We start from the raw sequence: 18096 nt of genomic DNA, 5'->3' as shown, positions 1-18096 counted from the left end.
CCTGGGCGTGTGTTCAGGGAATGTGCAAGTCATCTGGCTGGGGTCATCACAGACATTTTTAACACCTCGCTGGGCCAAGCCACAGTGCCGGCGTGCTTTAAGACTGCCTCCATCATTCCGGTGCCGAAGAAACCTCAAATCACCTCATTTAATGATTACCGGCCTGTTGCACTGACTCCGGTTATGATGAAGTGCTTCGAAAGGCTGCTTAAAGGTCACATCGTTTCCAGACTCCCCCTATTATTTGACCCGTTCCAGTTTGCCGACCGGCAAAACCGCTCCACTCAGGACGCCATCTCCTCCGTTCTTCACCTGAGCCTGGCTCACCTGGAGGAGAAGAACACCCATGTGCGGATGCTGTTCCTGGACTTCAGCTCAGCGTTTAACACCATCATCCCACAGCATCTGGTAGGAAAATTGGAACACCTGGGCTTCAACACCCCCCTTCGCAACTGGCTGCTAGACTTCCTCACCAACAGACCTCAGTCAGTCCGGGTCGGACAGAACACCTCTGATGTCATCACCCTCAGCACAGGCTCCCCTCAGGGCTGCGTCCTGAGCCCCCTGCTGTTCACCCTGATGACACACGACTGCGTCCTCAGGTTCACCACCAATCACATCGTGAAGTCAGCAGACGACACAACGGTGGTGGGGCTCATCAGAGACAACAACGACCTGGACTACAGAGAGGAGGTGGAGCAGCTGGTGGGCTGGTGCAGAGAAAACAGCCTGATCCTGAATGAGGAGAAGATGAAGGAGATCGTCGTCGACTTCAGGAAAAAACAGCCTCACCACGCTCCACTGATCATCAACAGCTCAGCTGTGGAGGTGGTCAGCACCACCAAATTCCTGGGGGTCCACATCACAGAAGACCTCACCTGGACTATGAACACTACGGCACTGGTCAAGAGGGCACAGAAGCGCTTGTACTTCCTGCGGAGGATGAGGAGAGCCCACCTGCCCCCACCCATCATGAGGACGTTCTACAGGAGCACCATAGAGAGCATTCTGACAAGCTGTCTCTCTGTATGGTGTGGAGGCTGCACCGCCTCCGATTGGAAGAACGTGAGGAGAGTGGTGAGGACAGCAGAGAGGATCATAGGGGCTCCTCTTCCCTCCATTCAGGACATTTCATCTCAGCGCTGCATGTCCCGTGCCCGTAACATCATCAATGACCCATCACACCCCCACCATGGACTGTTCTCCCTGCTGCCCTCTGGGAAGAGGTTTGCAGCATCCGCTGCAGGTCCACCAGGTTCTGCAACAGCTTTTTCCCTGCTGTCATCAGACTGTTGAACACTAGAACTGTTGAGCTCTAAACTGAACTCTGCATCACACATTCACAGAACTGTACTTTATGACACTACGGACCTCTATCTTGCACTATCTCGCACTACCAACTTTACTGAACTTGTATAAACCCTTTAAATAGAAGTTTAATACATGGTTTAGCATTCCTCTGCACACTCTTGAATACTGTTTTGCCTACTTGCACTATTGCATAATTATCACTGCTGCACTTTATACTTATTTTTAATATATATATATATATATATATATATATATACAGTATATGTATATATATATATTTTCATAGGATATGTTACTTCTATTCAACTGCAATATCACTACTTTGTTGTAAGACGTATGCAACGGAATTTCGTTTTGTATGCACCATGTGCAGACAAGATGACAATAAAGTTTGTCTAAGTCTAAGTCTAAGTCATGTCAGGTCAGCTGTCTGGAGAGAGAGAGAAGTCAGGACCTGCGGGCGGAGCACCACCGTGCCACCGCCGCCATGACGGAACTCAAAAGCAAACTCCATGAGGAGAAGCAGAAAGAGTTAGCCATTACCAGGGAGACATTACTGCGGCAGCATGAAATGGAGCTGATGAGAGTGATCAAAATCAAAGATGGAGAGATCCAGCGACTGAATGCCTTGGTCCTCAGCCTGAGGGACGGCTCCATGGACAAGGTGATCCGCTCTATCCGTGTCTGACTATCCGCACGCCACGTCGGGCTTCGATGCGGCCGCTACCGTATTGTGTAGCTTGTCCCCAGTAAGCGTCGCGGCGCTCCGTTGCGGTCTCAACGGCCCGGTGTGGCGCAATGTCTGCTCAGGTGAGGAGGGGGGGCGCTTTGCTGGCGGAGGTGGAGGAGACGCGGCGGTGTCGGGAGACCGAGCGGTGTCGCCTCCACCAGGAGCGCGGAAGAAGCCCTGGCAGCGGCCCAGCAGGCCTGGCAGTCCCGAGCGGCCGAGCTCCGATCGGCTCATCACCAGCATCGGGAGGAGCTGAGCCGAACCAAGAGAGACTGCGAGAGGGAGATCCGCCGACTGGTAGGACTGATCAGATGCGCGGTGCGTGGCTATGTTCCCAATTTCGTTGTATACCTGCAGTGCAATGACACCTAAGGCATTCTATTCTATTCTATTTCACAAGAAGAAAATGTCCGGTTGCTCGCTTCGCTTTTGTCACAGCAAAGGTGTTCTAGTCGATTCAAGAAAAAAATTGGCCGGTTGCTCTCTTTGTTTTTGTCACAATTCTGGCAAATGAGTTTGCCCGCCTGCCTGAGCGCTCCCCGTTTGTACATCCAGACGGATGAGATCAAGCTGAAAGACAGAGCGGTTAGTGTTTTGGATGAAGCCCTGGGGCCGGCCACGTCCACCGCCTTCAGCTGCAGACTCAGGCTGCCGAGCAGCAGATCGCTGCCCTGAGGGATTCCCAAAGGGCGGGCCTAAACTACCCTGGAAGTGGGGTCAACGCCGCTACTAGCAATCCTCTTCATTGCGTAAGCCACCTCATCACACACTTGCAGTACGCATGACTTAGTTCGTTGCTGGAGGAAGGTAGCACAAAAACAGTTTTGAACTTTGAACGAGTGCTTGTGTGTGTGTGTTGCGGGGCGTTTTCAGTCTCAGGAGGATCGGGACACGCGACGGTTTCATCTGAAAATCGCTGAGCTCAGCGCAGTCATCAGGAAACTGGAGGATCGAAACGCCCTGCTTTCTGAAGAGCGCAATGAACTGGTAATTTATTGACGGCACGCTTGAAGGTTTGCGCTACGTTTGATGCGCGCCATCCAGCGAGGCACCCATTGCGCTTGCTTATTAGTTGAGCGGCGCGGCGAGTCGGTTGCCTGGTAGATGTCTTTTATTGGGAGCCAAAGCCACGATTCCGTTCAAACCGATGCAAAAGGAATGGATACGTTCTGGCCCGCGTGTTGTGCGTCTTTCACATCCCGCACTTCATGCTTGCAGCTAAAGCGACTGAGAGAAACAGAAAGCCAGTTTCTGCCACTCCTGTACAAAAACAAACGCCTGAGCAGGAAGAATGAAGAACTCTCGCTGGTGCTGTGCCGCCTTGAAAACAAAGTGCGCTTTGTCACCCAGGAGAACGAGGAGATGGCAAGCTTGGTAAGTCGACGCGGACAACGGCGGCGTGCCAACAGAGTCCACTGCATTTGTGTTCCACAGAGAAGGCCTAGTTCGCTCAATGACCTGGACCGCGGTTGCGGCCAGCAGGACGGTGAAATGGAGTTCCTTCAAGTTGTGGAGCAGCGGCACATCATCGACGACTTGTCCAAGGTCTTCAGGCAGGCGACTCGGTGCACGTACGGCAGCGCCGCGCTCGCTCGCTGTCGCCAGGAAACCTTTTCCGTCCAAAGCTTGGCCGGCGGCCGCCATCCAAAAAATTGGCCCCTTAAATTCCGACCTTTCAAGCAGGAGCATTGTGCGCACGCGTTTGAACACGCTTTAGACTTGTTTTGCCGTTTTCAGCAGCTCAAAGCTCCCGTTTTGTCAGCGCCTTTGCCACTCGCTGTGCGCTGAAAACGACGGACTTGCCCGGCTGCTCAGCCCGTCAACCATGAGCCGCGAGCGCGACGTCATTGTCCGTAGGCAGCTAGTGGCAAAATGCACCCTGTTAGAGTTGCGCTCGCTCCAACTTATTTTGCAAGAACCACACGGGAGACAAGTAAGTTCTTTTGGACACCTGCAGGTGGAGAGTCCATCCGTTGTACGAATGAAGTCTGACTCTCGGCTCCTGCACGAGCATTTTAATTAAGAGAAACAGGGTGGGTGTAAGAGTGGATTGAATAGAGGAAGCCCTTGACCTCTAGTCAAAACATAGCAAGGGGTGTTTTACGACTTTGTGTAGGAAGGGATAAGCGATAGGGATAAATAAGGGATAAATAATATTATTTATTACAGGTTGCAGTCAAAGTCAAAGCAACATAATGATACGATAAAGATAATCTGGAAAACCCTGACACACCCTGTAGTTGTCACTTTTGGAAAAGACGAGCGTCCCTCCAATCATCGCCGGTGACGTGTTTTTCAGGCTCTGGAGACAAGAGCTCATGTCAGAAATGTCATTGTGAGTCGCGTTTGTTTCTGCGCCGGAGCCGTTCGTTCCCTTTGCATCCAAAGAATCTCAAAGGCGGATTATTTGTGTCGACAGGAGAGAGATTTGCTGCTACGATACCGACGTCCAGAATCTCTGAGGAGGAACAAAGCGTGAGGTCCTGCAAGGTGAGTCTGTTTGTTTGCGGCTGCTTGGTGTTGCGCAAGATGAAATGGCCTTTTTCTCGCTATCGTTCCTCTCGTCGATTCATCGTGAGGTGTCGCTTCAGTTTGTTCAGAGAGATGTTTGCTTCCGCGCCCGCAGGTCATCGAAACATTTTACGGCTACGACGAAGACGTGTTGGTGGACTCGGACGGATCGTCCTTGTCTTTTCACACCGACAGAACCCCCGACACGGAACCCGAAGAGGTAGCCCGCCATTTCTGCCAGCGTATTGGCACCAAACATTCCTCTTCAGCCTGGAATCGGACTCGTCTTTGCGTCGCGGGTGCTTTGTCGCCGGTCTGACTGATTCTGGTACTAGTGCTGTGTTGCATTGGTGTGTGCATGAAGAGGCGGAGCTTCGCTACCGCCAGCTGACGCAAGAATATCAAGCGCTGCAACGAGCCTACGCTCTGCTAGCCCAGACCAGCGAAGGGGACTACGACGCCGAGAAGGAGATCAAGGTGGCGCCCCTTTCCGCAACCCCCGGCCGGGTCGCAGCCTCCCCGTTCTCACCCAGCCTCGGGTGTTCTCTGGTCTGAAAGGAGGAGGAGGAGCCTCCCTCCTCCTCCTTTCAGACCAGAGAAAAGCTGATGGTAGAAATGGGTCACTATCAAAGCAGAGTAGCAGATCTGGAGTCAGCGCTGAAGCAACAAGGACAGGTAAGCTCATCAATGAGCACACCTTTTTCTCAGACAAAATAGCTACATTCTTCAGTCACTCATTCGTCTGGCATTACTGGACCAACCCCCCCCCCCCCCCCCCCGAACGTGGCTGGGAAAATGCGGAGAAAAGCAAATGTCATTTTCCAGTCAACCAAAGAATTTGTGGATGAAAATGACACAACATTCCAAAGCTGTCCACGCGTTTGTCTCTTCTAGAATGTCAAGTGGGTGGAGGAGAAGCAGCTGCTGCGTCAGAGCAATCAGCAGTTGGCCGAAAAGGTGACGGAAAGAAAGGCGCTGGGCGGAGTCGCTTGGCGTCACACCCGTCGGGAAGCCCCGCAGATGAGGTCTGACTGTCTTTTCAGGTCAGGCGGATGGAGGCGGAAGAAGCGCGTCTGAAAGAGCACATCCAGGATATCCGAGACCAAAACGAACTGCTTGAGTTCCGCATCCTGGAGCTGGAGGTGGGAAGACTCGCACAAGCGTGTTGAGGCCAGAGATGTGACGGACGGACGGACGGACGGACGGACGGACGGATGCATGCCTCTGCCTTTCAGGAGAGGGAGTGGCGCTCCCCCGTCTTGAAGTTTCTGCAAGTCCGTTTCCCAGACGGCCTCAGCCCTTTGCAGATCTACTGCAAGGCCGAGGGCGTGAGCGTACGTAAGGCGTCCCTCGCAACCCTAACCTTAACCCGAGGTCCCAGAACACCTTACATTGCTCCTTGCGCCTTTCCCCCGGACATCGTCATCAGTGATCTGATGAAGAAGCTGGACATCCTGGGCTATAACGCCGTAAGTGTATGTCGAACTCCTTATGTTCGCACTCCACGAGACTCGGCGGCTCAAATGTGACTTTTGGAAGGCTTTGCGCTGAAAGAAGCTTGTTGACGCTGTGCCTTTGGGCTCTTGCAGAATCTCACCAACGAGGAGCAGGTGGTCGTGATTCACGCCAGGACCCTTCTCACCCTAGCCGAGAAGGTAACGCGCACGTCCACGCACGCTCTCGCATTCTGCTTATGTGACAGCAGCCTTTCCTCAGTGGTTAGAATACATCAAAGTGACCAAGTCAGCACTTCAACAGAAGATGTTGGACATTGAAAGTGAGAAGGTAGACAGACACGCGACATCAGCCAAGGGGAACTCCGGCAATGTGCCCCAACAATTCTGACCTTGAGCTGTGCTAGGATATGTTCTGCAAGCAGAAGGGCTACCTGGATGAAGAGTTGGACTTCAGGAAGTGTTCCATGGACCAGGCTCATAAGGTAAGCCGCCCTCAAATCTCCCGCCGGACCACTGATGGACGAGGATTGCGGCCCAGAGGATCCTGGAGCTGGAGGCCATGTTGTACGAGGCGCTACCGCAGCGGGACTGCCCCGCCACGGACGGCGAAAAAGCCAGCCACGCTGGCGTGAATGACGTGCTGACGGCGGATCAGAGAGAAGAGCTTAGGAGCGCCGTGGACCAATGGAAGCGAGCCCTGATGTGCGAGTTGAGGGAGCGCGATGCTTGCATCCTCCAAGAGAGAATGGATCTGCTGCACAGCGCGCAACAGGTAAGGGCCCAAAGCCAGCCCGGCACTTACTTGCACGCTTACTGGCTTTTGAATGCCACTTTCCATTTGTCCGTCCTAGAGGAACAAAGAGCTGAAAGAATTCATCGAAGCTCAGAAGAGACAAATCAAACAATTGGAGGAGAAGTTTCTGTTTCTCTTTCTATTCTTCTCCTTGGCCTTCATTCTGTGGCCCTAACACCAGCTGGTGAGTGAGCTCCAGCGGCACCGCACTCGACACCTCCGATACACTGCCAGCCGGTCTCAGACGTTGGCAGACGCTCCGATGCCAACGTATACCCCCCGCCACGGTGACAGAGGCACCGCGTCACACCGGCGCTCATCCAATCAGAAGGCAGGAAAAGCAAATTCACATGCAGGGCACTTTTGAACCAGAAGAGAGCGCCACAAAAAACGGTTGTTGCCCCAAACGCGCACTAAAAAGGGTCAGAATAACAAGAGTCCCACTGGCCAGCCGGGGCCACCCGTCCAGCTGTTTCTTCAGGGGGGAAAAAAATTGGAGTCACCGGTGAGTACATTTTGCATTTAGCTCTGCTTTTCTGCTTCTGTCTTCAAGTGTGTGGCATCCTGCGATCAAAGATTCAGCCAACCCCAAAGCGGTTGACCTCAACGTCCCACCACCATGCCTACCAGAGCAGGTGACGTGATGCTTTGGACATCCTTCCGTCTCAGATGCCCAAAAGTACTCTTTGCCACATCTGCGGCAATACGGTGTCTTTTCAAAGGTGCAAATAAATCCAGCGTGGGCGGAACACGCACGTCTTCGGTTTTTCCCGCTTTGTTTGTGTGACAGCTGTTGTGAAAATTTTATACAAATAAAGTTGTATAGTACAGGTTTGGCCAAGCCGCAACTCCCGAACCGCATGCGGCTCTTTTATGTTCATATCAACATTTGTGTGTGTGTGTGTGTGTGTGTGTGGGGGGGGGGGGGTTGTGCGTGTTGGCTTCACTTGAGTTCAATTTGGTATTTTGGTCAAAAGCGCATGTGGTGAAATTCCACAAAGTAGGATGGGCAAACACATTTCTTTAAACTATGAGTGTCAATTGGGCTCTCGAAATGGCAGGGAAAAGATGCACAGCAAAACGAAAATACATAGATGAACACAGGACGTTTTAATCAGAGTGGGAAAGTTTCTATTTTTTGTTGAACGTGATGGCAAACCATTCTGCCTGATATGTCAGACCTCAGCGCATTTCAAAGATTCAAATCTTCAGCGCCATGCACTTAAGCTCACTCCATGCTAACATTGATCAGGCGTCGAACCCGCAACATCATGCTTAAGAGGTGGCCATGCTAACCAGTGCGCCATTATGTCAACGCATAATAACTGTAAGTCTACTGATCAAAACAGCGGTTACTACATGACGTCGCTACGTCGTGGTCACGTGACGCAGACAAGACGTCAATGGACGTGGGCAGAGTTAACTTGTTTAAAAGGGAGTGGGCAGAAGAAATATTTAATTTATTTAAATCTATTTTGAGTGCACACCATTATGCCAATGCATAACAACTGTAAATCTACTAAACAAAACAGCGGTTGCTATATGACGTCTGCCACGTCGTGGTCACGTGACGCGGACGTGACGTCGACGCCTACTTTACATCCCACCGATCACAGGACCCCTCGGCTGCATAACCGTGCCCCCTTCCCAACCAATCGGATTTGCTATACGCGAAAACGACGCCAATGGAAAGAGCTTCCGCCCAAATTTAAATCCGTGGGCGTGGCTCGCAGCAGGAAGTAGGAAAATGGCGGCGATGTTGACAAAGACACAGCGGATGGTAACATACGACTAACAAGAGAAATATTTTTATTTTCTGCTTGCAACTGGACCGTCCAGAGCGTACACGGTAAGTACAACTCATCGTTTTTAAAAAGAAGTACTTTTGTTGCCCTGAAAAGCGAGTGAGCGTGGCGTTTGTGGGGGACGTCGAATTTCGACGATTCTTTCTGGTCAACGGTTGTACATGATTGTGTTGATTAAAAAAGAAAACTATGTAACTCTACTTTTAACTGCCGTTTCAGATAGATTTGGAATTGCATCACATCCAATTTTGCCTGGGAACAAACACATTAAATAAATCTTAGTTTTGAATAAGCCACTCCTTCTCAAACAAGTAAACTCTGCCCATTTTGCGCAGTAGATGTTCTGTTAATATCTAGTATTTATACAAAGTCATAATTTAAATTGCTTTCAACCTTCATTCATCGGTTCAACCAACATTACTCGCTCTTATTACCAACTTGTATTGATTTAACTAAGCGTTTAATACTTCCTATCAGGTCTCAAATCGAGATTTGGCAAAATACAATTTCAGCAAATCCAATTTTGCCAGGGAACAAAAATAGATTAAATAAACTAAATAAGTCCTCTTCCCATTAAATAAATCAGAAAAGTCTGTCTTGTAACCAGTCCTCTTCAAACAAGTAAAGTCTGCCCATTTTGTGCCGTAGATTTTGTGTCTATGCCTAGTATTTAAACAAAATCATAATTTAAACGACTTCTTTCCTTCATTCACTTTGGAAATTTGGAATTGCAGCAAATCGAATTTTGCCAGGGAACAAAAATAGATCAATTAAACTAAATAAGTTTTCTTCCCATTAAATGAATTAAAAAAGTCTGTCTTGTAACCAGTCCTTTTCAAACAAGTAAAGTCTGCCCATTTTGTGCCGTCGATTTTGTGTTTATGCCTAGTATTTATACAAAATCATAATTTAAAGGACTTCATTCCTTCATTCACTTTGGAAATTTGGAATTGCAGCACATCAAATTTTGCCTGGGAAGAAAAGTAGATTAAATAAATTTAATAAGTCTTACTACTTCCCATTAAATAAATTAAATACGTCTTACTTGTTTCCACTCCTTTTCAAAACAGTAGTTTAAAACGAGGGCCCTTCACTCAATCTTTAACCTCAACCCCGCACGTTGTGTTGTATCTGTGAATCTTGGTTGTGGCCAAATGATAGTTTTCTTTCATTCGTTTAGGTTCCAAGAAAACTTGATGTAACTCTACTTTTAACTGCCGTTTCAGATAAGCGGGTATTACGTCGCAGTCATGTGCCGCGGATATGACGTAATTGCCCGAACCTCCGCCAAAATTCAAATCTGTTGGCGCGATGGCCGTGAGCCGCTGAGCAGCGACGATTATCAACAGAAATATCTTTATTTTCTGCTTGCAACTGGACCGTCTAGAGCGTACACGGTAAGTAACACTCATTGTGTTTAAGGAGATTTACGTTTGTAATAGCAGAAGTGTAGCCGCGTTGCGTTGTACGTGTGAAAATTGGTCGAGGCGAAATGTTAATGTTTAATTTCATTCCTTTAGGTTCCACGGTGTTTGTTGGCTGCAAGTTTTCCACTGCAAGAAGAGGCTCGTATCATTGACCAGGAGCGAGCTACAATGGTGAGTAGCCATAACATTTATGTTAAACACTTCCTATTTCATGTCTAACAGTACTTGATTTAACAAATAACCATAAATAAATACAGTGTGGGCACTGAAGTTAACATATGTGATTATACTGCCTAATCTGTCACAGAGTAGATTGTTGCAAAGTAATATAAGATCCAAAGTTGTAATTCAGAATAGTTTTCAAAAGAAGGCCATTAGAATTATATACAAGTATGATTACCCTTAACATAACAACAAGCTATTAATTAAATCACAAATTCTTCAATTCAAAGATTTGGTAGATTATCAGACAAATAATGTCTAACAGTAATTGATTTAACACATCACGATAAGTAGATTGAGTGTGGGCACTCTCAAGTTAACATATATGATTATACTGCCTAATCTGTTACAGAGTATGTTGTTGCTAAGTAATGTAGAATAGATCCAAAGTAGTAATCCAGAATAGTTTTGAAGAGGCCATTAGAATAATAAACAAATCTGATTACCTTGAACATAATAACAAGCTAAGTGTTTAATATGTCCTATGAAGTCAAAATTGGGCACCATCATGTGGTGAAATTTGGAATTGCATCACATCCAATTTTGCCTGGGAACAAACAGATTAAATAAATCTTAGTTTTGAATAAGCCACTCCTTCTCAAACAAGTAAACTCTGCCCATTTTGCGTAGTAGATGTTCTGTTAATATCTAGTATTTATACAAAGTCATAATTTAAATTGCTTTCAACCTTCATTCATCGGTTCAACCAACATTACTCGCTCTTATTACCAACTTGTATTGATTTAACTAAGCGTTTAATACTTCCTATCAGGTCTCAAGTCAAGATTTGGCAAAATACAATTTCAGCAAATCCAATTTTGCCAGGGAACAAAAATAGATTAAATAAACTAAATAAGTCCTCTTCCCATTAAATAAATCAGAAAAGTCTGTCTTGTAACCAGTCCTCTTCAAACAAGTAAAGTCTGCCCATTTTGTGCCGTAGATTTTGTGTCTATGCCTAGTATTTAAACAAAATCATAATTTAAACGACTTCTTTCCTTCATTCACTTTGGAAATTTGGAATTGCAGCAAATCGAATTTTGCCAGGGAACAAAAATAGATCAATTAAACTAAATAAGTCTTCTTCCCATTAAATAAATTAAAAAAGTCTGTCTTGTGACCAGTCCTTTTCAAACAAGTAAAGTCTGCCCATTTTGTGCCGTCAATTTTGTGTTAATGCCTAGTATTTATACAAAATCATAATTTAAAGGACTTCATTCCTTCATTCACTTTGGAAATTTGGAATTGCAGCACATCAAATTTTGCCTGGGAAGAAAAGTAGATTAAATAAATTTAATAAGTCTTACTAGTTCCCATTAAATAAATTAAATACGTCTTACTTGTTCCCACTCCTTTTCAAAAAAGTAGTTTAAAACGAGGTCCCTTCACTCAACCTTTAACCCTATTTATTCACCTTCTAGGCTAAGTGTTAAAGGCTAAGTGTTAGAGGCTAAAAGCCAGAGGCTAGGCGCCAGAGGCGAGTTTTTGTGGGCTGAAGTTTTAGTGGGGTTAGTGTGAATACAATCCAAAAGAATACAACAGAATACAATACAATAGAATATAATACATAGATTAAATTCAATAGCTCTTACTACTTCCCATTAAATAAATTAAATACGTCTTACTTGTTCCCAATCCTTTTCAAAAAAGTAGTTTAAAACGAGGGCCCTTCACTCAACCTTTAACCTCAACCCCGCACGTCACATTGTGTTGTATCTGTGAATGTCTGTTGTGGCCAAATGATAGTTTTCTTTCATTCGTTTAGGTTCCACGGTGTTTGTTGGCTATGTTTTCCACTGTCAGAAGGATGAAAATACAAAGTACAACGCTTGGACGTGGGCGAAGACGTCACCGGTGAGTCCTTCCTTCCTATTTATTTACCTTCTAGGTGCTAGAGGCTAAGTGTTAGAGGCTAAGTGTTAGAGGCTAAGTGTTAAAGGCAACACAATACGAACAACACAACACAATACGAACAACTCAACACAATATGAACAACACAATATGAACAACACAACACAATACGAACAACACAACACAATACGAACAACACAACACAATACGAACAACACAACACATTACGAACAACACAACACAATACGAACAACACAACGATACTGCACTGAACAACACGATACCGCACTGAACAACACGATACCGCACTAAACAACACGATACTGCACTGAACAACACCATGCCGCACTGAACACCATGCCACACTGAACAACACCATCCCGCACTGAACAACACCATGCCGCACTGAACAACACCATGCCGCACTGAACAACACCATGCCGCACTGAACGACACCATGACGCACTGAAAGACACCATGCCGCACTGAACGACACCATGCCGCACTGAACGACACCATGCCGCACTGAAAGACACCATCCCGCACTGAACAACACCATGCCGCACTGAACAACGCCATCCTGCACTGAACAACACCATCCCGCACTGAACAACACCATGCCGCACTGAACAACATTATGCCACACTGAACATTATGCCGCACTGAACAACACCATGCCGCACTGAACAACACCATGCCGCACTGAAAAACATTATGCCGCACTGAACAACACCATGCCGCACTGAACAACACCATGCCGCACTGAACAACATTATGCCGCACTGAACAACACCATGCCGCACTGAACAACACCATCCTGCACTGAACAACACCATTCCGCATTGAACACCATGCCGCACTGAACAACACCATCCCGCACTGAACAACACCATCCCGCACTGAACAACACCATGCCGCACTGAACAACACCATGCCGCACTGAACAACACCATGCCGCACTGAACAACATTATGCCGCACTGAACAACACCATGCCGCACTGAACAACACCATCCCGCACTGACCAACACCATGCCGCACTGAACAACACCATTCCGCACTGAACAACACCATGCCGCACTGAACAACATTATGCCGCACTGAACAACACCATGCCGCACTGAACAACACCATGCCGCACTGAACAACATTATGCCGCACTGAACAACACCATGCCGCACTGAACAACACCATCCCGCACTGAACAACACCATGCCGCATTGAACAACACCATGCCGCACTGAACAACACCATCCTGCACTGAACAACACCATCCCGCACTGAACAACACCATGCCGCACTGAACAACACCATGCCGCACTGAACAACACCATGCCGCAATGAACAACACCATCGCGCACTGAACAACATTATGCCGCACTGAACAACATTATGCCGCACTGAACAACATTATGCTGCACTGAACAACATTATGCCGCACTGAACAACATTATGCCGCAGTGAACAACACCATGCCGCACTGAACAACACCATGCCGCACTGAACAACATTATGGCGCACTGAACAACACCATGCCGCACTGAACAACACCATGCCGCAATGAACAACACCATCCCGCACTGAACAACACCATGCCGCACGGAACAACACCATGCCGCACTGAAAAACACCATCCCGCACTGAACAACACCATGCCGCACTGAACAACAGCATTCCGCACTGAACAACACCATGCCGCACTGAACAACATTACGCTGCACTGAACAACACCATGCCGCACTGAACAACACCATGCCGCACTGAACAACATTATGCCGCACTGAACAACACCATGCCGCACTGAACAACACCATGCCGCATTGAACAACACCATGCCGCATTGAACAACACCATGCCGCACTGAACAACACCATCCCGCACTGAACAACACCATGCCGCATTGAACAACACCATGCCGCACTGAACAACACCATCCTGCACTGAACAACACCATCCCGCACTGAACAACACCATCCCGCATTGAACAACACCATCCTGCACTGAACAACACCATGCCGCACTGAACAACACCATGCCGCACTGAACAACACCATTCCGCACTGAACAACACCATGCCGCACTGAACAACACCATCCTGCACTGAACAACACCATCCCGCACTGAACAACACCATGCCGCATTGAACAACACCATGCCGCACTGAACAACACCATCCTGCACTGAACAACACCATGCCGCACTGAACAACATCATGCCGCACTGAACAACACCATGCCGCACTGAACAACACCATGCCGCACTGAACAACATTATGCCGCACTGAACAACATTATGTCGCACTGAACAACACCATGCCGCACTGAACAACACCATGCTGCACTGAACAACATTATGCCGCACTGAACAACACCATGCCGCACTGAACAACACCATCCCGCACTGAACAACACCATGCCGCATTGAACAACACCATGCCGCACTGAACAACACCATGCTGCACTGAACAACATTATGCTGCACTGAACAACACGATCCTGCATTGAACAACACCATGCCGCACTGAACAACACCATCCTGCACTGAACAACACCATGCCGCACTGAACAACACCATGCCGCACTGAACAACACCATGCCACAATGAACAACACCATCCAGCACTGAACAACACCATGCCGCATTGAACAACACCATGCCGCACTGAACAACACCATCCTGCACTGAACAACACCACCCCGCACTGAACAACACGATCCCGCATTGAACAACACCATGCCGCATTGAACAACACCATGCCGCACTGAACAACACCATGCCGCACTGAACAACACCATGCCGCAATGAACAACACCATCCCGCACTGAACAACACCATGCCGCACAGAACAACACCATGCCGCACTGAACAACACAGTCCCGCACTGAACAACACCATCCCGCACTGAACAACACCATGCCGCATTGAACAACACCATGCCGCACTGAACAACCCCATCCTGCACTGAACAACACCTACCCGCACTGAACAACACCATGCCGCACTGAACAACATTATGCCGCACTGAACAACACCATGCCGCACTGAACAACACCATGCCGCACTGAACAACACCATCCTGCACTGAACAACACCACCCCGCACTGTACAACACCATCCCGCATTGAACAACACCATCCCGCACTGAACAACACCATGCCGCACTGAACAACACCATGCCGCACTGAACAACACCATGCCGCACTGAACAACACCATGCCGCACTGAACAACACCATGCCACAATGAACAACACCATCCAGCACTGAACAACACCATGCCGCATTGAACACCATGCCGCACTGAACAACACCATCCTGCACTGAACAACACCACCCCGCACTGAACAACACGATCCCGCATTGAACAACACCATGCCGCATTGAACAACACCATGCCGCACTGAACAACACCATGCCGCACTGAACAACACCATGCTGCACTGAACAACACTATGCTGCACTGAACAACACCATGCCGCACTGAACAACACCATCCTGCACTGAACAACACCTACCCGCACTGAACAACACCATGCCGCACTGAACAACATTATGCCGCACTGAACAACACCATGCCGCACTGAACAACACCATGCCGCACTGAACAACACCATGCCGCACTGAACAACACCATGCCGCAATGAACAACACCATCCCGCACTGAACAACACCATGCCGCATTGAACAACACCATGCCGCACTGAACAACACCATCCTGCACTGAACAACACCACCCCGCACTGTACAACACGATCCCGCATTGAACAACACCATCCCGCACTGAACAACACCATGCCGCACTGAACAACACCATTCCGCACTGAACAACACCATGCCGCACTGAACAACACCATGCCGCACTGAACAACACCATGCCGCACTGAACAACACCATGCCGCACTGAACAACATTGTGCCGCACTGAACAACACCATGCCGCACTGAACAACACCATCCCGCACTGAACAACACCATGCCGCATTGAACAACACCATGCCGCACTGAGCAACACCATCCTGCACTGAACAACACCATCCCGCACTGAACAACACCATGCCGCACTGAACAACATTATGGCGCACTGAACAACATTATGCCGCACTGAACAACACCATGCCGCACTGAACAACACCATGGCGCACTGAACAACACCATACCGCACTGAACAACATTATGCCGCACTGAACAACATTATGCCGCACTGAACAACACCATGCCGCACTGAACAACACCATGCCGCACTGAACAACACCATGCCGCACTGAACAACACGACGTCGCACTGAACAACACGACGCCGCACAGAACAACACGACGCCGCACAGAATAACACAACACCGCACAGAACAACACAATACCGCACAAACAGCTTTAGATAATATTACGTCGCAGTCATGTGACGCGGACATGACGTCAATAGGCGGAACTCACGGCAAAATTATACTCCGTGGGCGTGGCTTGCAACAGGAAGTAGGAAAGCGGCAATTCTGGCAAACAAGACACAGCGGTTAGTAACACGATGACTAACAAGGCAAATATTTTTGTTTTCAGCTTGCAACTTGACCGTCTAGAGCGTACAAGGTAATTACAACTGTTTTTTTTTTTAGCCCTGAAAAGCGAGGGAGTTTGGCGTTTGGGAGGAACGTCGAACTCGGCGTCTGCTTCCAGCCACAGACGCCAAATTTCGACGATTATTTCGACTGGTCAACGGTTGTAAATTATTGCGTTGACTAAAAACTTTATTTAACTCTACTCTTAACTTTGCCGTTTCAGATATGCGGGTATTACACCGCGGAAATGACGTCAATAGGCTGAACTCTCGCCAAAATTCAAATCTGTGGGCGCAATGGCCTTGAGCGAGACACCGGATACAAACACGACGATTATCAACAGAAATATCTTTATTTTCTGCTTGCAAGTGGACCGTCTAGAGCGTACACGGTAAGTACAACTCATTGTGTTTAAAAAGATTTACGTTTGTGTAGTTTGCGTTGCGTTGTATCTGTGAATGTTGGTTGAGGCTAAATGTTAATGTTTAATTTCATTCCTTTAGGTTCCACGGTGTTTGTTGGCTGTATGTTTTCCACTGCAAGAAGAGGCTCGTATCATTGACCAGCAGGAGCTACAATGGTGAGTACCCCTTTCGTCTTCCATTTATGTTAAACACTTCCTATTTCATGTCTAACAGTACTCGATTTAACAAATAACCATAAATAAATACAGTGTGGGCAGTCAAGTTAACATATGTGATTATCCTGCCTAATATGTTTATCACAAATATGTCACTAATCACTAATATGTTTATTTGTTTATCACAACACCTTTGGACCTTCAGCAATCGATTATTTCCCTTCATCTACAGAGAGACAGAACGATGGTGTCTTAAACATCTCATTCATTTCACCAAATAACTTCACGCAGGTGGATAACGGCCGTCTCGGTCACGCTATGTTGCGTGATGCAGTTTTGAAGAACCAAATGCATTTATTCAATGAATAAGTCAAGCTAGTTCTATGTTTATGATGTTGTAAGTTACGGTACCGATTGAAGTTGAGTTCGAAGCCAGTGGAAAACAGCGCTGCGTTTGTGCTCTCCAGGTACAAATGTTGTGATCTCTGACTGACGACCGGGCGAGACTCGAGTAAGAGATGTCCAAACGAGCTCCGGCAGGGCGGGCCAAGGCGGAGCGAACGGACGCCCTTCAGGCCGCCAATGACGAGCTGAGAACCAAACTGATGGACGTCCAGTTAGAACTTCAGCAGGAGAAGAACAAGGTGAAAACCTCAACAGACAGACACTGCCTGCCTCCCTGCCTGCCTCCCTGCCTGCCTCCCTCCCTCCCTCCCAGATTTCCCGATGTAGATTAGACATGCGTGTGCCATGACTGTGTCAGCCTACATCAACAAATGCACCGAGGACGTCAGCACCACTAAGAATATCATCACCCGGGGCAACCAACGACCCTGGATGACTGAGGAGGTACGTCAAACGCTAC

At 48.0% G+C, this 18096-nt stretch overlaps 1 protein-coding gene and 1 long non-coding RNA gene across 2 annotated transcripts; both read left to right on the top strand.

The window, feature by feature from the left end:
* The first annotated feature begins 2656 nt into the window (after positions 1-2656).
* Positions 2657-5029, top strand: LOC148377544 (uncharacterized). Its single transcript, XR_015856636.1, has 6 exons — positions 2657-2790; positions 2915-3028; positions 3260-4376; positions 4461-4531; positions 4668-4772; positions 4917-5029. It is a non-coding gene; the product is annotated as an uncharacterized LOC148377544 (long non-coding RNA).
* A 1506-nt stretch (positions 5030-6535) lies between these two features.
* Positions 6536-7101, top strand: LOC148377543 (janus kinase and microtubule-interacting protein 3-like). Its single transcript, XM_088368199.1, has 2 exons — positions 6536-6781; positions 6861-7101. Exons 1-2 carry the CDS (start codon positions 6569-6571, stop codon positions 6975-6977), a joined length of 330 nt encoding a protein of 109 aa, XP_088224325.1. The 5' UTR covers positions 6536-6568; the 3' UTR covers positions 6978-7101.
* Positions 7102-18096: the final 10995 nt, after the last annotated feature.

The sequence above is a fragment of the Syngnathus floridae genome, unplaced genomic scaffold (genome assembly GCF_059516105.1).
Source record: "Syngnathus floridae isolate MCC-2025c unplaced genomic scaffold, RoL_Sflo_1.0 HiC_scaffold_130, whole genome shotgun sequence".
Taxonomy (NCBI): domain Eukaryota; kingdom Metazoa; phylum Chordata; class Actinopteri; order Syngnathiformes; family Syngnathidae; genus Syngnathus; species Syngnathus floridae.
Note: the sequence above shows the minus strand (reverse complement) of the source record. Positions and strands in the feature narration are given on the sequence as shown.

Excerpts from the sequence above, each read along its gene's own strand:
- LOC148377543 (XM_088368199.1), top strand. The coding sequence starts at position 6,569 with ATGTTGTACGAGGCGCTACCGCAGCGGGACTGCCCCGCCACGGACGGC. Across the intron at positions 6,782-6,860 it reads TGCTGCACAGCGCGCAACAG|AGGAACAAAGAGCTGAAAGA; the intron begins GTAAGGGCCCAA and ends TGTCCGTCCTAG.